Source organism: Hydractinia symbiolongicarpus, chromosome 14, assembly GCF_029227915.1.
Source record: "Hydractinia symbiolongicarpus strain clone_291-10 chromosome 14, HSymV2.1, whole genome shotgun sequence".
Lineage (NCBI taxonomy): Eukaryota > Metazoa > Cnidaria > Hydrozoa > Anthoathecata > Hydractiniidae > Hydractinia > Hydractinia symbiolongicarpus.
This window is the reverse complement of record NC_079888.1, coordinates 15,184,250-15,207,851: the sequence shown is the minus strand read 5'-3', so window position 1 is coordinate 15,207,851 and position 23,602 is coordinate 15,184,250. Positions and strand designations below refer to the sequence as shown.

Genomic DNA, 23,602 nt, shown 5'->3' with positions numbered 1-23,602 from the left:
CTTTCGTCGTTTTTTTATCTGGATATTTTTATCTTCCATTAGATTAATTCCTTCATCTGTTTGATTAAGATTGAAGACCTGGTGGTCTATGTTTTCTACTTGTGGAGCAACAACGTTCTCATCGGAATTATATGCCAGTGGATGTTCACCAACATCTCTCTTAATGCCACAAGAAACGTTGGAACTGTCTTCAATCGGTTTTTCAAAAAATGTGATTTTATTTTCATCTGCTTCAATATCATGCTCAATTGATAAACTTTGAAATTGAATATCGTCTATAGGAGGACTTGTTTGCGAATATATTGGAACAGAAAATACTTTTCTCGAACAGAAATCAATCCCAGCTAAAACCAACTCTGTTTTCTTTGTAAACGTCGCCTTACTATCCATGATAATCTTTTTCCCTTTTCTTTATCACGTTGTTCCTGCTAACTGATAGTTTAATTCCGAAACATTAATGTACTGCATGGTTATGGTTAGCAATATGAAGAAATATATCAAATAATTTTTCTCTTTCTGATATTTAATATCATCTCTTGCATTATTGAATAGCTATACGCTTTGTAACAAATACACTTTAATGTAATTTACAAGGGCAAAGAAGATTTTCATATTACATTGAAAAACATAATAAAATTTTTATTCCCTTTAACTTGTCTCCAAATAAAACATCTGCAACACATCGTAACACGTAAATCCTTTTGCGTGAACCCAGTCAGAACTCTCTTTTACTGAGAAGCACGAAACGCTCATAATGTTAATAAAAGAAAATACAATAAAACAATACTAGAAGAAACTTCAATAAAATATGCGTCCACACATTTCTCATTCCGTTACAAATTTTTATATTGGAATACAACGAATTATTGAATTTCAATATATGAAAAGAGATAAGGTTTTGAGCAGTTTAAAGACTGGATATTATTTAAGCAGGGAGAGATAGTTGTGGTGTTTTGGACACTCACATAACATCGAAGAGGGTTCTATCAGAATTATATTCTCCTGTTACTATAAGCCAGGAATAAATCATAGCACAGAAGTAGGGAATTCGATTTTTTGATACTGGCATAAAACAGGACAAGATTAACAAAAATGTACCAGATTCATACCATATGCCTGCTGAATCATCAATGATAGAATATAAAGATATTAACTGTCACCAAATGTATAGCTTTTGCGTGCGCTAATATTCACATATTTCAAGATTTCCTGGTGTATATACATGAATTCTTAAAAACAACTTTTGTTAAAGATGATAGTGCAGTTTCTTCGACCGCAGAGAATGTTACAAATAGGTATCCACTGGGGTCAGCACAGACGGCGATGAGCTATGAAAACAATACAAAAGTTTTCGCTTTACTCGAATCTTCAAGCAAATTGGACATTTGTTCGATTTAATTTGAAGTTTGAATAATCGACATTGCAATCAAATTTAAATACAAAACCTTTTATGAAATGCTCACGATTGGGAAGAACCTTGTCAAACGAAAGTGTCAAACGGCATGAAAATTTAATACCTTTTTTATTGTCGGCTCACGTTTTATCAGGATGTAATACAGTTGATGTTTGAAGTAGAATAAAAGAAAGCAATCAATGTAACCTAATCCTCACCATTGGTATTTATTGTGAAGTTGGTACAACACATATGTATGAGTATGATGAAGTTGGTTTACCATATGTATTAATATGGAGAAGTTGGTTCAACACATATGTATGAGTATGATGAAGTTGGTTCAAGACAAATGTATGAAAATGGTAAAATTGGTTTACAATATGTGTAAATATGGAGAAGTTGATTCAGCACATATGTATGAGTATGATGAAGTTGGTTTAAGACAAATGTATATATATATGGTGCAGTTGGTTCAACATATATGTATGAAAATGGTGAAGTTGGTTCAAGACAAATTACTGTAAATAAGTAAAAGATAAGGCGGACACTGTCAGGTGTGCTTCAGAGAAAGCGTTAGTGTTAGAAATGAACTTTTCAGCCTGGTTAAAAACCACTAACAAAGATAGAGCAGGCTGTAAAGGGAGAGTATGATAACCGTTTTATGAAATTTATAGCATAGAGTATTTCAAAAAGGAATTCACAATTACAATTCTTCTCCATGCTGCCACCTTACAAACTCAGACCAGTAGCATAATAAAAACGCAGAGACTGAACAAACAGAATGAATAAACATCACTCCAACTATCCAACAGTTGACAAGGTAGCTTTCATAATCGTCTCAACCTTGAAAAACCCAAACCTTTGAGTTATACCATGATAACGTCCATTTATCATCAAGCACATTCTAAATCTCAACAAGTAAAGAGAAAGACTCAGATAGTTCACCAAGCGACGACCTTACTATGCCGAACTAGACTACTAAAACTTGTACCTTTGTACTTCTGACATTTTAATATGTGACCACAACGTGCGTTAGCAGTGACTGGTTAAACTGTGACGCGAGCAAACGTTTGAATATTTTGGTTTTATGTATTTCCATTGATTTTTTAAATTTTGTGGGGAAAAGGGGGGAGGAGGGGGGGGGGCGAGTTTGTTTGACATGCTGTTTTGTAATGTCTGCATTATGAACAATCTAATCTAAGTCTAGGAGGTTTGAAAAAAATCGGGTAAAAAGCGGTACTGATATGTTCGAACAAATTTGAGTCCGTATTTCTTGGACAGAAACATTTTTTCTAAAACCTTCGACTCTCCTCCATTTTCCCACTAATCTAAGTTCAGGATTTTAGCCACATAAAGTAAGGCTTACAATGCAAATCATTGTTGTTCGGTAGCTAGCAGTTAGCTTAGATACTTTCACTTTCGACCATAATAAAAATGCAAGTAAGAAAGAGGAACTGATATGTTCAAACAACTTTGGGTCCGTATTTTTTGGACGGATACCTTTTTTTCTAAAACCTTCGAATGTCCGCCCTTCTTTTCCACTAATCTAAGTTCAGTATTTTAGCCACAAGAAGTCAAGGCTTACAATGCAAATGAAAGTTGTTCGGTAGCTAGCAGTTACCTTAGATACTTTCACTTTCAACCATAATAAAAATACAAGTATTTAAGGGAACTTGCTTAACAACATGCGTGGTGTATGGACCGAAACACCAGAGTTTTTGACTCTTTACCGCACGCTTTTGTTTATTTTCTCCCTCTTTGTAAATCTTTAGCGGAGAAAAAAATAAACAATATTGAATTGAATTTTGTTTAAAACTTGTACAAGCGTTAGTTGTGAAAGATGGGTATAATACCAGTTGTCAGTGCATAAAAGCTGTGTAAAAATTAACTCGCAAAGCTGGACTGAAAAAATTAAACAACAATAAAGGTGTATTTGATTGGTTATCCTGCTAATTATTCCTTCGTTAAGATAGATACGGGAAACCTCAACCCTGTAAACATCCTCACTAAACATGCGTGTTCAGGGTGCTTGTGCGTTATATACAAATGCCATTCTCAATTGCTTGTGGGTATAACATTCAAAATCTTGCCCTTGTTCCTGTATAACAAAGGACAATGACGATGAGAAATGGTCGTGTACACACCTAGTTGAAAACGTGAAGCATGAACAATAGAACCCAAATAGATACAGAAATTAAGTTTTAGTGACAACAGCGCGCTATCGACATTTGTTGTTACTCGGCGAATTGTGTCTTAAAAACTTTCAGCTAAGCGTGAGAGTGAATTACTTCACTTCAAAGAAACCATAATTCATTTTAATTTTTACTTGCGGAATCGACTTAACATGATTTGCCTGTCTAACAAAGGATTATCTGACCTTTAACGCTAGCTAAAAGTCATAATCCTAACGCACATCAAAACATCAATGTGCAATGTGCAATGTGCATCACGACAAATCAAACAAGCATGATTGCTTCACAGCGAGTTTGACATACTAAACTAATCCCAATACACATCAAAAAATGAATCACGACCATCCTAAAATAAAATTCAAGACAGCAAAACAAAGTGGAACACAGTTGGTGAAAATACTTAAATCTTTTAAAAGTTTCGTGTTGGATTATTAAAGGAGTGGTAGTTTGTTATATCCAGGTCTCTGCGTCATTGTGGATTAACTAAACAAACGAGCTCCCCTTTTTACTTTCGTTCTCCGTATACAACGCTGTTTAGGTGATGCAGAAAGGCTAAAAATATGTTTGATTACGAAAATTGACGGTATCTGCACGTTACATATAAAGACCAGTTCTTTAAGGAGGTGTTTGAAGCTACCACAAGAACTTTTATTGTTGGTTAGACACAAGACGATTTTTGATTTGGCGAATGGTGATAATGATAATGCATGACCAGTTCTTTACCGTTTTGTTTATTTTGCTTATAATACAGGCTATCGAGACAAAGGTGAAAAAAATTTGTTTGAAAATCGTGCTTTTTTTTCTAGCATCACAATCTTTTTTATATCAAGTATATTTTTTTCCTGTGTTTTTTGGTTTATTTTATAAAATGTCTGTTTCTAAAGGTAGGTTTCCATACGACTGCGTTTTTTCGATCTCGTTTGGACTTAATGGATGCCAATTTCCCGCTCGAAAAAAAAAACACCAGTCAGATTAAAGTGAAAAGAGATGTTTTCAACAACTTAAAAAGATATAAATGAAAAATTTTTTAGGGGTTGCACAGTTACTATTTGTTGTTAGTTTATAAATAACTTCTATCAATGTTGTCCAAAAAAATTTTTTTGCGTGTTTGTTAAGGAAATGTTAGAAGAATTTATAAATTCATTTTTTTTATATAAACACTATATATATAGTGTAAACAGTTCTCTCTGCTCTACTTGACCCTAATTACTCCACCGTTTTTCGAAATAGGTGTTGTTTTGTATCTCATATTAACGAGTTTAGGCAAAAAAAATATTGTTTCTGTTAAAAAAAAATTGTCCAATGGTTGATAATTTCTTGAATTTTATTGCCTAAAACCTTAAGAGAAAAATACGCGCTGAAAAAAAATTGAATAAGATCAACTTCTTGAGAGAAGTTTTGGGCATACTTTTACGTCTAGCCAGCAGGCATTTTACTTCGAGGTGCATGTTTGTAGAAAAGGCTTCTTCAGTTTTTTCTGCACGAGCGGAAGAAGACAGTCGTGTGAAAATCTACATTAAACTAGTAGTGCTAAGCTCTTCTAGAAGGAAAGAAGGTTCAATATCGGATTTTTAGAACTTTAAAAAGCACATACCCTCTTGCCTTTTTGAATATGAGTAAAATTGTATGGCCTTCAGAAAGCATGCATTTCTGCAATGCATTGGTACACGTTATCTTTGTCTCTTTACAATACGATAGTTTTATGAGTAGGTTAGTACGGAGGTCCATTCGTTAGTTGTTTACATCCACAAAATTTATATGGAAAGGAAAGTTGGTACAGAGAAGAGCTCAAAACGTATTTTATATTTGTTGCTTGCAAAAAGGGGATATCTAAGTTGATCTGTCACTGAGCGTGTCAAGCCAAAAAAATGGTAACAAAATTCTCTTTTTTTTATTTCAGAACACTCGTATGTCATCTGGAAATGGTAAGTCTATTTTAGTCACGACAAGATACTTAAGTGGCAGTTAGTTATAAGTCCGTCTCACAGAAACGAAGCAATGCGTATTTTAAGAAAATTAATTTTCGCAGCAAGAGATTTTCGCAACTTTACGCGCACACGTTGAAAACATTTTTTGGCTTTTGAGAAACATCAAGGTCATTCGGGTAAATTAACTTTCGTGAAAGCTATGGTATCAGTATACTTTGTTTGTTTACTTACGATACAGATGGGAAGCATTGGTAATTTTTCTTCTTATTCGTCAGCATTAGTTCCTGCGAAAATTTTTTCAAAATCTTAATCTCAAAAATGCTCTTTGCAAGATGAAGAAAAAGAATAGTAGTAATAACAATAATAAAAGCAAACCCCTCCCCCCCCCTGGAAATCGCTTCCCTTGGGTATTAATTACTCCAAATCGCAAAACCCATTTAAGCTTATAAAAAACAATCAGGTAAAAATTTAACATTATTTCAGGTACACATCCTAAGATTTGCAATCGCAGCCATTTCGAAGAAACATACGTTAAAAACAGTAAGTTTATTCGATTGATATCTTTTTTTTAAAACAGAAATTGGAGAATTTGTTTGCGTTTTCTATGTTTTGTTGACAATACAAACAGCGTTTATTACGTGAAGCGATATATGTAGTTAGAAAAAAAGAAGTAATTGAATGTCTTCCGTGTCATCAGAACAAACACTCTCTCTGAAGCTCGTTATATTGCTATTTTTCGCGTGATTTCAGACACACTCAAAAAAGTAAGCGACTAAGCTCAAATTCCACACTCATAATAACGTATCTCTTATAATAATACAGAGACTGTGTCTGTTTGTAACAGGCAAAGTGGATGTTTACATTTTCCTTTGATGTTGCCGAAAAAGTTATGTCTAATATGTTAAATTTTTTGACGTTAGGGCGCGACGAAAATAACACTACTTTAACGTCAATATCCTATATTAAATTAATGAAGCCATTACAGTGCACCTAAAATTTTAACATGGAAACGAGTTGGTGATGTCAATGTTTTTTCACCGCGTGGGTAACTAAGGACCACCTGGGACCAATTTGGGTAGTTTTCCAAACCTGGGTCCCCAAATCCGTTTTGGAATGAACGGGTTTATGACATCATCAAAAAACTTTTCAACCACAATATTTCCGTAACCGTTTGTCAAAAGTACATGATCCTATACATTTTCTTGATCAGCGTTTCAAGAGCTATAACATGAAGGCAACGGGTATACAAATTTCGAAAAAACATTTTAAAAATTTTTAAACCCGTAAATCTCATTAACCATTCATGAAAAGCACGTGATTACATACATTTTCTTGATCAGCGCTTTAAGGTCTACACAATAAAGGCAACGTAAAAGCAAGGTTCTAATTTTTTTTGCAGATGGGTTGCTGACATCATCAAAATTTATATGACGGTTATTTTTCAATTTTATCCTGCTTCAGTGGATTTTTCCACGGACTTTATCGACTAGTAAACGTATAATAACAATAAATTAAAACCTATATTTTTTAGTGTTAAGGCGGTTATTGTAGTAACTAGGAGAGAAAGGGCGATTAGTAGAGGTTTAGTGGACGATTAGTAGGCGATTATCAGAGAGTGATAGGAATGATTCTTAAAACTTTTAAGCGTTATAGGGACCTCTCATGTAAGCTGAAGTACCACACAACGTTAGCTAAAATTTCATTAAGCGTACCTCGTCTTTTAGGCTTGCCAGAAGTAAAGAAGCAGATACAGTCGGGCTAGTGTCAGGAAAGGACTTATAAAATTAGGTACTAGATGACAGATTTATTCTAAACACGCCAGCACAATCTTTATGGGTTTCAAAACTTTTTATCTTTTTTTCAACATTTGGTCCTACGTCCTAGCTACACCTGAAAATGATGTAATCAATATGATTATTTCTTATGAACTATTCGTTTGTAGATAAATACTTAGAGTTGACAACATTGAAAGAGTTTAAAAAATGTCCAAAGATGCAATGTGTTGGTAGCGACCTGTTAGCCGCTGTGTATGCTGAAGATGCTCACCACAATTTCCTATTCTTTGTCCAACCAGGTGATGATGTTACTGCCTCAAAAAATGCTGGTACGTCTCTTATTATATTCCTCTGCTTTAAAGTTTTGCTTTCATAAATGAACACGAATAAAACTTAGGGTAACTCTATTTATACTTGGAAAGGGGGAGAGGGTGGAAGGGTTGTAATCTACTAGCAACTCAATTTTTAAGAGTTGCCATGGCAACTGTATTGCTAAACGTGGTCCTAAATCCTGACTTTTGAACATTGTTTTTACTCACTTTTTTACTGTCCCAGAAGTTGTCGGCAAATGTTTATACAACCAACCAATTTCCCTGTCAACATATCTTAAGCAAGCAGAAAATGGTGGAATCCATTAAAAATCCAGGGGGTTTAGGATAGTTGATTACAAAGAGCCTGGGGCGAATTTGTATCCTATCGCCACACAGACTGGTAATTAATTTTTTGCCTTGACCACACCCTGTTGGATAATCAGGTGAATACAGTTTGGTTTACAAAAATAACGAATAACGTCCATGTATGCAATTATGTTATCTCCACAGTTCATATATGCAAACGTCACTTCCTGGTCATTTATTTACATGTATTCTTTTAATTCTAGATAAAATAATAGATAGTCTACGAAGTCATAGGGACGCCTAAAAATAATTTTGTATTTATTTTCAGGGTGCTGGGGTTTTGTATTGGAAGTATTTACACGAAACAGTTCGTATACACTGTACAAAAATTTCGATAAAAAGGTAGGGACTACAGTAAATCTTCGCTTGGAAATTTGCTTTATAGAAAAGCTGAGGCTGTTTTGAACTTATAATTCTACGCCTTAAATATTCTTATTTGCGTTCTTCAGAAAAATAGGTATTGACATTTCTATAAACGAAGTTCCTATATCAAAAATGTGCACAAAACTATTCTATTTAACCTACTTAAGTTCATTTAATTATGTCACAGGAAGTTTTATCTTCTTCGGGGATACTATCCTATCCCTTCTACCCCCTTCGACTGTAACTATATTACATCATCGACAGAGGTATATATAATATTGTTCTAGCTTTTTTTGCGTGCCATATAAGCCGTTTCGCAGCCAGTAAATAGCGACCAAATGGTTTTGCACTGAATTTAAATGCACCGTAGTGGCGAGTTAAACTTTAGCAAGCAACGGCGTCTAAAAATATGTTACCCCCATCAGTTTAAGAACGCATCCAAGTTTTAACAAAAGCCTCAAAAATTTGCAACTTTTTTGAAAAATGGAGAACCAGTTTGCCGGGGCAACTAAATACTCATAAATTACAAAAATTTTCCCAAAGGAAATAATTGGGCGAATAACAAACATGACGAAGAAGGAGTTTTTCTTAAGACAAAATGCTTATTTTAGAGGGTCAAAAGAATCTTAATATATCTTATTTTCACCATAACGTTTTTTCAAACGAAAAGGGCAACGGCATATCAACATTTTGAGAAAAAAGTGGTTATTGAGTGTACATAATAGTGTATATTCCTGGCTGATGTTGCGTTGTTTATAATCCTGGCTGATGTTGCGTTGTTTATATTCCTGGCTGATGTTGCGTTATTTATATTCCTGGCTGATGTTGCGTTATTTATATTCCTGGCTGATGTTGTGTTGTTTATTTTCCTGGCTGATGTTGTGTTGTTTATATTCCTGGCTGATGTTGCGTTGTTTATATTCCTGGCTGATGTTGCGTTGTTTATATTCCTGGCTGATGTTGCGTTATTTATATTCCCGGCTGATGTTGCGTTATTTATATTCCTGGCTGAGGTTGCGTTATTTATATTCCTGGCTGAGGTTGCGTTATTTATAATCCTGGCTGATGTTGCGTTATTTTTATTCCCGGCTGATGTTGCGTTATTTATATTCCTGGCTGATGTTGCGTTATTTATATTCCTGGCTGATGTTGCGTTATTTATATTCCCGGCTGATGTTGCGTTATTTATATTCCTGGCTGATGTTGTGTTGTTTATTTTCCTGGCTGATGTTGCGTTCTTTATATTCCTGGCTGATGCTGCGTTGTTTATATTCCTGGCTGATGTTGTGTTGTTTATATTCCTGGCTGATGTTGCGTTATTTATATTCCTGGCTGAGGTTGCGTTATTTATATTCCCGGCTGATGTTGCGTTGTTTATATTCCCGGCTGATGTTGCGTTATTTATATTCCTGGCTGATGTTGCGTTGTTTATATTCCTGGCTGATGTTGTGTTGTTTATATTCCTGGCTGATGTTGTGTTGTTTATATTCCTGGTTGATGTTGCGTTGTTTATATTCCGGGTTGATGTTGCATTGTTTATATTCCTGGCTGATGTTACGTTGTTTATACTGACAACTTCTTATTATTTTAGGATAATCGGATATTTTGGAAGATTTATACAACCCCTGGAAGTAGATATTCATTTATGCTTACAGCAATTCCAGTTGGACAACAGACTGAAAGAATATTCATTAAAACACCAAGTAAGTTCTTGGAGCTTCGCGCTCTTTGTGTAAAAAATTGATTAGTGCGCAGAAAGTCTGTGAAAGTAAATGGGAGTAAAAAATCGAAAGCTTAAGTCCGCATGAAAATGCATTTTTTGTGTACTGCAAAAGGAAATTTGCGGGGAGAAGTCTTACTAAAGTACTCCGCGAAAGAAGATCCGCTTGAAAGTTAATCCGCTAAGGTAACGAGAAAAGCATGAAATTATGAAAAAAGCATGAAATTAGACAGAAGTTAAGAACATCGTAAGAGATGCTCATCTTAAAATTTTGCTTGCATGATTATAAACTTTTGGTTTTTTTTTTCTTTGCCAACTCATATAAACTTGTTTTGTATTGATGTAAAGTGTCCCTTTAGATTTTAATTGCAGTATCTTTTCCATAAATTTTAGTTGTCTGTCATTTGAATTACGTCCTTTTAACAACGGCACATTAGGAGTGAAGAGTATATCAGGATGTATTTTTCAAAATGTTAAGAATATTCATGTTAATACCGAAACATACCAATAAAAAGCTGCATCTATTTCTAATGGCAGTCAAGTGCACTTTTTGGACTAAAAAAATTGGCCCTTTATTCTTCGTTGCAAAAAACAAGATACAGAAAACACACATCTGCCACAATGTCTAGCAGCGAATTGTTTGAAATCTCACAAGTTTTAATCAAATTTTCCTAATTTTCTATGATCTTTTCTTTTTTCAGCTAAGTGTGGAAATGAAGTTTTGGTTGATGTCTTAAAGAGTAAGTTTAACCTTCTCTCTAAAGTGTTTGATATTCCTTCTTAATATTTCTTTGTCTTAAACTCACTTAATTTCATATTTCTTTTAGAAACACAAGAGAAAGGCTGGTTTAAAAACTGTTATGATTTACCTAGTAATTACATCAATTATTTTGTTGCCACCTTATTGTATAATACTTAATATAAAATGCGTTAGAAAATGGGCAAAACAACATTTATAAGGCCTTAAATTAGCTCTTTTAGGGGTTTGGCTTAGCCCAATTTCTCCTAAGGGTGTCGCCTAGCCCCGTTTCTCTTAAGGGTTTCACCTAGCTCCATTTCTCTTAAGGGTTTCGCCTAGAACCAAGGGTTTTGCCTAGCCCTATTTCTCTCAGAAGTTTCTCCCAGCCCCATTTCTCTTAAGAGTTTCGCCTAGCCCCATTTAAGTGTTTCGCCTAGCGCTTTTTCTCTTAAGGGTTTTTCCTAGCCATATTTCTTTTAAGGCTTTCGCTTAGCGCTTTTCGTTGCGTAACTTCGACATGTCTGCAAAGCTGTGAAAAGCAAAATTAATAAAAATATGTTATCTATATTGTAGGTTTTTTAGGAACGCTTTTTTATCATTTGCCTAGGTGCTGGCTACATGCATAGAAATTGTATACATTAAACACCTCTCTGATGTCGCATAGAAAAGAAATTAGGATTTATTTTCAGTGTAGAACAGACCTTATATAAATAATCTCGGTATCACGTTGTCACGAACTTTAAAGCAAAAATGTTCGGAAATTTAAAGGAGAGGCGAACAAAAAACTATTTGTGGCAGCCAAAAAATAAATTTTAAGCGAGAGAAAAAATATTTTAGATTTCTAAATCCTAAAATCTACTATGGTAACTACTATAATAACAAATAAATCACTGTCTTCACAACTAAGAATCCATATATCTTCCTGGCAACGTTTTTACAGAATTTTTTTATTGCTGTACAGGATGAAAATAAGTAAGTTTTGAATGTACTTACCAGTAAACATAAAAAATAAGATCTTCTACTTAAGACAACCAAGAATATTTTACGTACTATAGTAGTAACAGCATTTTATAACCTTTGTTTAAACTTCTCTTAGCTTAAGAAATATCTATCATGACACAACAATATTTGTTTCAAGTTTTAAGTACTACGAGCTTTGAGCGATGAAGTTTGTTATGATGAAATGGCGCCAAATTTGAATAAATATACAGACCAAAAGCATTCAACAACAACCCAAACGCGGCGCAATATGGTGGGTTTCTTTTTCTTTTACGAATCTTCACTTTCTTTATCTTTAATCACAAGTAAAATATCAATTTGTTCAGTATACGTTTTTGTGTGAAAACATCAAATTTCTTTAACCCTACAAATATTTTCAATATCAAAACATTCTTAGACTTTTTTTAGAACGTTTTTTGTTGTAATGACCACATTATATTGATTTATTATAAAGCTGACTATGTCAGTCAATCTGGTCTTTAAAATCAACGCAGTCATCAAAAACTTTTATTCCGCAGCCGTGCACAGTTTGCCTCCCCTTTAATCACAAATCGATTAGCTTTCAAGCAAAGAAAAATTAATAAGGCTAATTTTGTTTAAGCGAAGCGAATTAGAAATTAAGCAATTTTCATATCACTCATCACTGTCAATTAATTAAACCATATCACGATACTTCTTTCATGACACTGGTTGCGGCGGTTTTATCTCATGTTACATGCCACACCGGCAAAAGCGAAAAGACATGTATTTTTGAAAGAACAGTTAGGATAATATAATAACATCTCATGGAGTATACCTATAGAATAAGGTGCTTTTACGTGTATTATAAATTGTAAAACTTTGTAATGACAATATTGATAGACTCAGAATGTGTACAATAATGTCTTTGTAAACACTATCTGCCATTTTATTAAATTAATCTTATTGCCTATAAATTAAGATATATTTAGTCGTTAAAAGTTTTTTAAATATAAAGTGGCACCACAATTTATTGAGAAAGTAATAATCATATTATATTAAACTAGTCGATAACCCGTGATATAATCCACGGGTCGTCCGTCTTGACATTACACGCTATTTTGTGTGTCCGTTGTAGGACACTTTCCTTGCGGACAGACAGAGAAAATACGGCTATTAGTATAGAGATTCTAACCTTTTATTTTGACGTTTGTTTTTAGCTAGATAAACTGCGTAATCGCTTTTTAAAAGTATGACTTGTTTAGATTTCAGAAAAAGACGCGACTTAGCAGAAAGAATATGTCATATCGCTCCAAGTAATTCGACTGCTCGGCGTGAAATCGTCAGAAACAATCTTTTCGTCCACAATTGCAGCTACCATTTGAAGGAAACTTTTTCAATGACGGATAATTCGTATCATTTCTCGCATGTTGATGCTCACTCAAGCAGTATGAAATTGCAACCAATCGGAACACTAACATTGTTAGTTGTCATAGCTATTGGTTGGATATGATGTAATAGTTTTATATTGGGTATGGTGTACCCAGACTGATATGATATAATTTGTGCCGTTACATTTGTATATAGAAAATGTGTGAATGGAATATTTTGTATACTGTATATCACCAAAATGCTTAAAATTAGATTACTGTAAATCTTATGCTAAAGTTGGTGATTTGAACAACAAAGGATATTTTCGTCGTTGGCTGTTTTAGTGGAAAAAGATAATTTGTGTTACTTACAAAAGAAGATATAAGCTCGTCAATTTTTGCCCCTTTTAGTTTAAAAGAATAAACTAGTCTGTAGCAGTTACAAATAATTTTTAGCGAAAGAGAAAAACATAGATGTAAATCCTGAAATCTACTAATATAACTGCTATAATAATAAATAAATAACTGTATTACATAACTATATATCTATATATCTTCCTGGAAAAACTTTTACAAAAATTTACAAAATTTCCATGTATGAGGTTAAAATACGTAGGTTTTAGATGTACTTACTATTAATCTATATATTAATACGCCTTGTGTGTGTGCGCGCACGGTGAGGCCATGTCACACAAATCACAGGTCACTTTCTTACGACGTGGCGTTACGCTAAAATGCACCAAGTTAAATAAACGCAAATCAGGGGGTTACTATATAAATATTTTATTCTCTTTTCTTATTTCTTTAAAAAATAAAACTCTTTTTCCTTATTTTATTAAAGCTAATGTTTATTATATTTTTAAATGTTTTTATTTGTTTTTTTGTTGTAAAAGCCCTGCCGGGCGTTATAGATAGAATAATTTAATTTGACCCCCGGTTTACCATGTGCGCGCCGTATCCCATGGAAACAAAGTTTATAAACTGAGAAATTAAAACCGAAGCGAAGAAAGTTGTCTCTTTTTCAAAGTAATCCTGAAAAAAGTTATTTCAAACAATGTTTACTCATCATGAGGTTAGATTAAAGCTTATTTGTTTCTTCTATCATTTTTGTGTTCTGGGACCGAGGTTGCTTTCTTTTTTATAAAAACTGTCGAATTCGAATGATAATTTGAATCTAAGATGTAAAGAACAAAACTGTTGTTGTAGAGCGGCTTTTGTTGTCGAGCAAGAATAAAAAGTTTATGTTGTTGTCAGAAATATTTGTTATAAAGAAGAAAAACGTACGATGATATAACGTCAAAAAGAGAACTGATTGGAAATGTATCAGACAATTGTATACATCTTCCATTCGTTCTCTTTGGGATGAAGCGAAGTTTAGTATTCAAAGTAACAAACTGATTGAATTTTCATCCAGAAAACGCTAGCAAGCTACCTACTGAGAAAGCGAAAGCAAAGCAAGTGTGTTGTTTAAATTATTTGATAGAGAAATGAATTTGGGTGTATAACGATTTTTTAGCCTTTTCTTTCAGAGCTAAACTTTCCTTAAATATTAAGTTTGTTGTTGTATCTTCGGCCGGAATATATTTTCTTTAAGCACTTAGTTTGTAAGAATATACTCTGAAAAATGGGTCAGAAGTTTAGAATACCCTAAGAATATGTCTAAGCTTGATAGTTTGTTTTAAAAATAAACACTGTATGACGCAGAAAATTGATTAGAAGTTTACTTTTTTATTGTATATCAAATGAACTGAACCTTTTTATGTCCAAGCAATAGGCTGTTACATGTAGTAGAAATTGCCATTAGCTAGCTATAATAACTTATAGCATTCTTCTTTCTTCTTTCTTCTATGCCCTTTCGATTTGTAAAAACAGTGTTTTATTTATCTTATGCAAGGCAAATGACTTTCAAGTCATTTGCTTCTGTAGACTAATCCCTTTATGTTAAAATGAACATGGGGACGGGACGTCAGTCCGCCATTTTGTTGCTACTGATGTGTTTGTTATTCTTTAAAACATGCTGCATATATTTATAGCATGCTTTTTTATTAAGGCATTACATATTTTCATGATAAACGTATTGAGAATAATGAGAATAGATTTGTCAAAAGAGTTAGGAACATCAGGCTGAAACTATAAACGGTTATAAACATAGAATAATGCAGATCGTGACTAACCTTGATCCCAGGGCTTTTTTCTTTTTTTGCCATCCCGTTACAAAAGAGACGGTCGAGATTGAAATGTGCGTTTTGAAAATTCAAATTATGTGTTGTACGTTCTTGTTTTTATCCCTTACATCAGTTTAATGAGAGATTCAATGGATTCTACCATCAGATAACTTTTGATTTCTTATATTTTGTGTAAAACTTTGAAAGGGTTGCTGTACGCAATAGACTGAATATCTGATTTTGGTATGACGTGTTACAAACTGTACAGTGTGGAAATTTTGTAATAACGTTTTTTGTATAACTTGGCAAAATATGTTGGATTTTTTAAATGTCTGATATATGTTTTTTCCTGGTGTACTTATGGCAAAGCAAGTATAAATTTTAGCAGATTTCGCTTTTTAAGTAACGGTTGTTAGACGTCTTTGATTTTGTTATTTTCCATTTTGCTTTTTTATTTTTTTTGTTGGACCTGCTTATATTTTTAACGTTTTGGTTTCAACGGGTATAAATATAAAGTAATGCAGACCGTGAGCATCCTCGATCCCAGGGCTTTTTCTCTCTTTTTTTCGTCCCGTATTAAAAAGAGAGAAAGGGCCAAGGTTGGATTGTAAGTATTAAAAATTCAAATTGCCATGCTTTATGCTTTTGTTTAGTATCCCTTACACGCATTTCTTGGAGACATTTAGTGAGATGTATTTTGAAATGCTAACTTCTTTACTAATAATTTTACCGAATAATTTTCGCATTGTCAGAGGGTTAGAGCAAGCAATTTTAGTAGACTTAGATTTTAAATGTCACATATATACTGCAGTTGTTGGACACCTTCAATTTTTTTGGTCATTTATATAATTATGCTGATTGAAAAATTCGCACTGCTGTATTGTTTGCTTTTTGATGGTACATCTGTTCTATGAATTAAATGAGAAATTCAGTGGATTCTTCCACGGGAATATGGCTAGTCATCAAAAATAATATCTTTAACCAAACATATTTAACACGTAGTACCAATATTGTGTAACATTTATTAATACTTCTTGAAAATTTACGAGCATCTGTTATGGTTAATAATAAAATAATTTTTGATTATTTGATTCCCTTTCCACAATATACGTCTAGCAACGAACAATAAAGTTTGCTGTTCTTAAATGGCGCCAAACTTCATAAATATACAAACCGAAATCATTTTTTACAGTAAATCGAACATGTCATATGGTCATATTTATTTACACATCTTTACTTTCTTTATCTTTACTCACAAATTTATTCAGTAGTATAAAATAATAAAAACGTGTTCGGAACATGTTATTCGATTTATAGCATTTTTAGATTTAGATCTTCAACTTTTTCTTGTTTTTAATTGTGTTTTGATTTTTGTTTGACGCGCGGCAATAAAGAGAAATATATTCCATTGTTTCTGAATTTGACCACCCGTTTGGCAAATGTGTAAGAAGTTAGAACGCTCATTGCAATTGACATAACATATAAAACTTGACTAATGTGTTTCTTTTGTGATATCTATATTTTTTGAGTATTAACTAAAAAAGCCAATTCAAAAACAGTAAGATTTTTTTATGAAGTAAACCAAACCACTGTCTGGTCTTAGAATCAACACTGTCTTCAAAAACTTTCGCAGCCTGTCCCCTTCATTGAATGCGCATACAGAACAAAGCAGTTGATTAACAATGCATTTTTTATAAAACCACGTAGACAGAAAGCATGAAATTCTTTTAGCTTAATAATTGTAAAAAGTACCGTTTTACTGGTATTATCGTCATTTTGTGGCCAGCTTTAAGCAAAGATCAACTATATGTCGTTAAATAAACTGTTCTGGCAAGTTCTTTATTTGCAGTAAGCTTTTTCCAAGATTTCAGATTTGGTAAGGTTGTGGAAAGGTCTATTATATCCATTTCCTGTAAAAAATAGTAGATGGGTTTGTATAATATTTGATGGATGCAATTCCTATTACGCCTGCGCTGCCGAATTATTTGCGTCAAACACAACAAAATCCCAAAAATTTGCAAAAATGAACTTAAGATGTTCTAAATTCATTCATAAAAAATAATATATTTACTTGTTGGGATAAACTTAATTTACCTTCTTATCAAAACAATTTTTTGAGAAATATTTGATTTGGAAATAAAAGAACGTTTGTCTTTGACGACGATGAGGAAGATTTAGTAATTATTGAAATTTGATGCCTGGTAATATTGAAAAAGGGTTTCAACAAGACGTGTTTTACTTTTTTGTTGGACGAAATTAAAGTCTGACAATTTAATGCCTCACTTTCCATTTTAAAAAGATTGTATTTATAAAGAAAGCAATTGTTCTAGACTTTTTTTGTTTTTTACAGCGACGAAAGTGTTTAAAAGGGCTGCTTCATTCAGATTGACGCATCGAGCTAGCAAACATGTGAATTTGGTTTTTCTAGGTACCTTGTAAGGAATTTTTAAAAATTTTGAAATTAAATTCTGCTAAAGATCAAGGTTTTTTTTTTTGTAAAACGGGAATATAAACTCGCGAAAGTATTGAACAGCGAAAATTTAAAAAGTTTCTAATGCATAAATAAATTTCGCGACTAGCTTCATTTTTTTTCTGAAATGATGCGTAGAATATCACCAAAAAAAGTATTAAATTAAGTGAGTTTCAAGGTTTAAAATGAGAAATTCTAACTCTAGCGAAAATTAAACCTTAGAGGATGGAAATGCAAGCATTAGGCACACAGCCATGTCACATGTCACGTAAGGACTAGGTTGAGAAAGTTGCAGCATTAATGCACTAAAGTCAGTAAAAAGTCTTCCTGGTGCCCTCACACCTTAGAGAGTCTCAAAATATTCGTATGCTTTTTCGTATCATTTGTATCATATGCTTTGTAAAGAGGTTGAACATGAACTACCCAAACATGAATCGCGCGAAATACATTAAACTTGCTCAACCATAAAAATCAATTCTCTGAAAATACAAAAATTTCGCGTTTTTTTCCGCAAAATGTTCTGACAATAAAATAAAAATGCAGTAAATTAGCAGTAATTATGTAACAATCGAGCCTGTAAAAATAAAGTAAATAAATACGTAAACAACATTGAGTCTCACTTAATTTCTTGTTTTGATTATAAAAAAGCGTGCATGTTAACTTCCCGTTCATTCGACTGAACGGTTAACCAACAGAAAGCAGGGTACTATAATACAGGCATTGAGTGGTAAGATTTCCATTTGTATTCACAAAAATAAATTTCTTTTTAATAATCAATGTTAACAAATCAATTCTATTGGATTTATATTTTTCTGCTCTAACCCCCTGCATTTTCCTCTATTAAATGAGGGACGTTATTTATTCGCGTCCATCATTACATCTCTTAAAATTTAAAAGAAGGTAAGAAATCTCTACAGAGCCGTATCAAAAGAAGGAATAGCGTTATTATTCACTTCTTCCTGTTTATCAGTAGCAATGCATGCAGTATCTAATGGTTCACTAGCCTTGTCGTTCGGATCAATACTTGTACATGTCTTTTCTGAAACTGTTTCCTCCTTGGTCACTGTTGGCTCTGGTGTTGACTCTTTTATTTCGACTGTACCCTTATTGTCATTTAGGTCTGTTTGAACAGGCTTGTTAGGTTCTTCTTTGATAGTCTCCTCCGTATTTTGAGCCACAGCTACAACATTGTCATTACTTTCTATCTGTTCCATAACATTCGAACTTTCTGTAGTCAAAGTTTGACTTTGTGCGATTTGTTTTTCGTCAGTCGGTACGTCACCTCCATTTGGCAGTGTTTCATTAATAGTACCAGATTCAAAACTGGCTTTATCAGGTCCTGCATTTACATCATCTTTTGAGCTTGGATATAGAGTAGCATCCTTCTCTTGAACTGGTTCATTTTTTTGGATCTGATCATTTTCAGATTTTGACGGTTCTTCTGAAATTGTACCATCTCTTACTGGCTCTAGTGCTAAATCCACTTGCTTTTCAGGAGAAGCAAGTAAATCGGTTTTGTCCTCTTGTAATTTGGATGAATCATCGTTATCGTCTGTTTTTATAGGAGTTGGAATAGAAGAGGGTGTGCTAGTAACTTCTGGAGCATCTACTGTTGTTTTGCACTCGGGAATGTCCGAAGACTCCTTCTCAACGGTTAACTCAGAAGAACAGGTTTCTACATTATTTTCTGAAATGGTTTGGCTATCGTCTTTAAGACTTGCATCTGACTTTAAAGCTTTATTCTCCTCAGGTTGTCCATGGGCAACATTAGCTTCTGCACTGAGTTCTAGTTCGCTTGATTTCTTATCTTCGTTTTTGTCATCACTGTTCGACTCTACATCATTCTCGGCACCTTTTTCTTTACTTTCTAGGATAACTTCTGATTCAATCGTGGTCACATCTTTCTTCTCTTCCTCCTTGCTTTCCTGGAAAACCGCTTCATTCCCAACTTCTTTGTTATCAGCACTAAAATCAAAATTCATACTTTCCAGTTCGTCAATAGTGTCACTTAAATGTCTTTTACCTTCTTTAATTTTCGATCTTTCTTTCGCAATTTCCTGTTTCATTTCCATAACGTCACTCGTTTGTTCACTGTTTTTTATCTCTTCTAAATCGGGAAAGGAAGGAATGATAGCAGGGTCGCGAAGAACAGGCATTTCTAGTTCTAATTTTTCTGGTACATCGCTTTGGGTTGTTATAGGTACACCTTCATCAGTGTCTTGGGATGGTAGAGACGCAACACCATCCTTGGTAGGTTCAGAAGAAACAGTGTCATTGGTAGGCTCGGTAGGCTCAGTAACAACAGCATCTATGATAGGCTCGATAGCAACAGTATCCTTTGTAGGCTCGGTAGCAACAGCATCTATTGTAGGCTCGATAGCAACATTATCCTTGGTAAGTTCGGCAGCAACAGTGTCATTAATAGGCTCTGTAGCGACAGCATCCTTGGTAGGTTCGGCAGCAACAGAGTCATTTATAGGCTCTGTAGCGACAGCATCCTTGGTAGGTTTGGTAGCAACGGAATCTTTGACAGGTTCGTTAGCTGCAGCATTTGCGGAGGAATGACTACCTTCAGCCATAGTTGTAGAACTGGCAGCTCCTGCCGTGTTTTCAGAGACAACAGGAGAGGCAGCTTTATCACTTGGAACTGGTGTAGTCGCATTGCTTGGCACCGGTGTATCAACAGTAGATACCTGCTCAGGAATTGGAGCAGCTTCACTAAAAACATCGTCACTCTTCTTTCGTTCATCTGCAAAGAAGTCAGCTTTGGGACTTGTAGGTGTCGTAAGAGAACGATTCCTTGCAAAAGCATCTCTTTTACCTTCTGCGGATGGTCTGCGTGGTTTCGGTAAAACAACAGGTGGTAACTCTTTATCAAGACTATATTTCCGTAACTGTTGGTTACCACGTAGATCTGCTGGTAGCACGCCGTGCTCTTTCAACGAGCGTTTTATACGATAAGCTTCGTATGCGCTTGTATACAAACCACCTTTGTGTTCTTCGCCGCTTTGAACAGAAGCCTGAAGCCTGGCAAATGCACCTAAATAAAAAAAAACAGACACATTATATCAAGATATAACCAATTGGAGATTTTTAAAAGCTATTGGTGCTCATGCTGTGCTTTAAGTATAAAAAATAACTAATTTTAGTCTTTATAGTACACGTTCAACAGAACTTTCTCGATAGAGAATCTGCAGATCTATTTTTCATACCTAATGGTACAAGCAATTTAAATTTAAAAATACAGGCCATGATCTACCACTAATTTCTTTTTACAGATAGCTTAGATAGCTTTATAAGCACTATTTTTCTTATCTGAACAGAGTAATACTTTAGAATTTGAATATAGTATTTATTTTTTAACTTAAAAATTTTCCAAGCAGTCCCAACCACGATAAGGCTTTCTTATTCACCACTTTAAAACCTTCACTTCCAAAATCACTTTTTCATCACCTGGACTCAGAGCACATATTCACCAAACAAAATAGCCGAAGTTTCCATCTGCTTTCTTAACTAAACTCAATGCTTCTCATTTTCTTCCTACAAACAAACTCTCCGTAATTATTTGCACAATTTCTTATAACAAATTGGGAAAATATTACAATGGACCTGTACGAATTTATTCTTTTTCCGAAGTCCCTAAATTTAGTAAGTTCACCTACGCAAAAATGTTCAACACAATATCGGCTTCCGAATATCCTGTTTTGTTGTCACAGTCAAAGCCTTCTAAATTTTCGACTTCAATTATAAGTATCAGATGACTTGAAAAATTTCAAACCTTTTTTGATTACACTTTTTTTAACGCTTTTTAAAACTACAACTTATTAAAAAAACAAATTCGTCAAGTATCGATTGGCTAAGTTTTACAAAAAAAGCATTTACATTCAAACTGCTATGACACCGTGTCGTGGGTTGTTTTAAAAGACGTCTTTGTAGTGAAAAATCGTGCATTTGTTTTTTAAATATTCATCTAAGTGTAGTATATTTTATTCATAAAACAGAAAGAAAACTTTGAACTATGTCTGCAATAAATTTCACAAGGATCCACTAGATCATACAGGCATTAAGTATTTACAAACACCTGGTTTCTATTGTCATTTTGTTGTCAAAGTTTTTATGTCTTAATTGCAATCACTAAGCTTAAATGCAATCAGCAATCACACTTAAAACAGGGACACACGCAGTATATGTGTATCCTCGATGACGGAAGTATGCTAAAGCTGAGTTAAGACAGTTAATCTTTATTTTTAAAAAGGACTGTGATAGATAAAATAATGTGAACTGAGTTTCAACAGCTAAGCATGTGAAAACCATCCTTCTTAATGGCGTCTACGTATTTGTTTTTCTTCTCTGCTTTAAAAAATCGAAATTCAAAACACACCTACTTTTTCACGAACACACAAAAAAAAAATTAAAAAAAAATATATTCTAAGTTTTATATTGACGTCTAATGAAATCGGTTTCAAAGCTAAAAAAATTCTGCGCATTTAAACTATTAGTGGTTCTTACCTCCCATCTTTGGTCCCGTACCAAATTCTTCATCGACGGAAGCCGATCTGACTGGCAGTGATTTTTTACGCTGAATAGGTTCCACATTGTTTGACGCATGACTTTGTCCTGATCCGTCATGATTACCACCGGATTTCGGTTTTGCTGCAACTGGCGGTGGCATTCTATGATGAGGCACGTGCGGTACCGTCCACTTCGGAGGCACACTTTTTCGACGCTCTTTTTCTTCGGACGTTTCGGTTAACGCTTTGGAGAAGACGTACGACATTTTGCAAGCAAACGTTTTGTTTTAAAATGATATAATCAAAAAATATGAATGCTTTTTTTCTTTCCTCGTCGCAAAGCTTTTCCAACTCACGGACAATGTAAGAAATATTTCAACATTACGCTGTCTGCAACGAAGTTCGAAGCTCTTGTTTTTTCAAGCTCTGCAAGCTTAGGGTGATTTTGTTGAAAATAAAAACATTAAAGAGTCACGTGGCCAAAACAATAATATTGTTGAAATCGACATCAAAGAGGAATATTATTTTCATAAGTCATATTATAACAGGGGGGTTTGCTTTCAATAACATCGCATGCGGAAATGTTGTGAAAGAAAAGTTTGTCGTCAGATTTAATTAAATTTGGGATTTGTTTACAAATGAAAATAAAAAAAAATTAATACAATAACAATTAAAATATAGAATTAATAACTTAAGCTTAAAACAAATTAAAGAGTATAAAATCTTTTTAACAAGATAAACGCTATTATATTTATGCGGCATATAGCTTTATTATGACTACTGCGTACCCCCTGTTGAGTTTACAATCGAATATGCTAACTCGTTTACTTATTCATTTAACTACTTCATTAAAAATTGAAACTATTTGTTGGTCAGTCAACGAAGCAAAAATAGCAATCAATTTGCAATTAACATTGTTTCCCACCAATTATAACATAACAAAACTAATTTTGAGGCACTCCTTCTTGATGTCGACATCAAATTTTTCAACCAGACAAACATAATATATCTTCTCCCCTGAGCTATGCGTTCGAGTTCCTTTTAAACGTCATCAGTCTGCAGTTTTTGTAACGCATTATATCAACTTTGTTTCGAGAGTTGTTTTATCTTCTTGTTTTTCGGACACCATTCTAACGAAATAGGCAAAGAGACCTGAAACCGAGGTTGCCATAAAGCAATAAAAAATGGGATACCTGACCGCTTCTTGTGTCCAATCTGAGGGCTTGTTCTTGTGCACGTTCGTTATTCCATTTATATCTGACCTGTTCTAATAATAAACTTAGCATGAAGCTTGTTAATAAAGAAAGTATAAGAAGGCGTAGAAGTCAATCGTTACATTTGC

The 23,602-nt window shown here is 33.9% G+C and overlaps 2 protein-coding genes across 3 annotated transcripts; one reads left to right on the top strand and one right to left on the bottom strand.

Annotated features, from left to right (window-relative positions):
• The first annotated feature begins 883 nt into the window (after window positions 1-883).
• On the top strand, window positions 884-19,344 carry LOC130624976 (uncharacterized). Of its 2 annotated transcripts, XR_008981683.1 has the most exons (10): window positions 884-4,351; window positions 5,486-5,510; window positions 5,997-6,053; window positions 7,456-7,617; window positions 8,234-8,307; window positions 9,920-10,031; window positions 10,750-10,788; window positions 10,876-10,920; window positions 11,884-12,039; window positions 13,010-13,150. XR_008981683.1 is itself a non-coding variant. In XM_057440049.1 (9 exons), the coding sequence occupies exons 1-9, from the start codon at window positions 4,274-4,276 to the stop codon at window positions 13,255-13,257; spliced, it is 840 nt and encodes a 279-aa protein (XP_057296032.1). In that variant the 5' UTR covers window positions 884-4,273; the 3' UTR covers window positions 13,258-19,344. The 2 variants fall into 2 exon arrangements, 1 of the variants encoding a protein (XP_057296032.1); XM_057440049.1 differs by lacking the exon at window positions 11,884-12,039 and having other exon boundaries at window positions 13,010-19,344.
• LOC130624975 (neurobeachin-like) lies at window positions 18,470-22,741 on the bottom strand. The gene is made up of 2 exons (XM_057440048.1): window positions 22,259-22,741; window positions 18,470-20,789 (listed from the first exon to the last, which is right to left on the bottom strand). Exons 1-2 carry the CDS (start codon window positions 22,524-22,526, stop codon window positions 18,661-18,663), a joined length of 2,397 nt encoding a protein of 798 aa, XP_057296031.1. The 5' UTR covers window positions 22,527-22,741; the 3' UTR covers window positions 18,470-18,660.
• Between the last annotated feature and the right edge of the window lie 861 nt (window positions 22,742-23,602).

Excerpts from the sequence above, each read along its gene's own strand:
- LOC130624975 (XM_057440048.1), bottom strand. The coding sequence starts at position 22,526 with ATGTCGTACGTCTTCTCCAAAGCGTTAACCGAAACGTCCGAAGAAAAA. Across the intron at positions 20,790-22,258 it reads TACGGGACCAAAGATGGGAG|GTGCATTTGCCAGGCTTCAG; the intron begins GTAAGAACCACT and ends TTTTTTATTTAG.
- LOC130624976 (XM_057440049.1), top strand. The coding sequence starts at position 4,274 with ATGGTGATAATGATAATGCATGACCAGTTCTTTACCGTTTTGTTTATT. Across the intron at positions 4,352-5,485 it reads TACAGGCTATCGAGACAAAG|AACACTCGTATGTCATCTGG; the intron begins GTGAAAAAAATT and ends TTTTTATTTCAG. Across the intron at positions 8,308-9,919 it reads ACAAAAATTTCGATAAAAAG|GATAATCGGATATTTTGGAA; the intron begins GTAGGGACTACA and ends TTATTATTTTAG.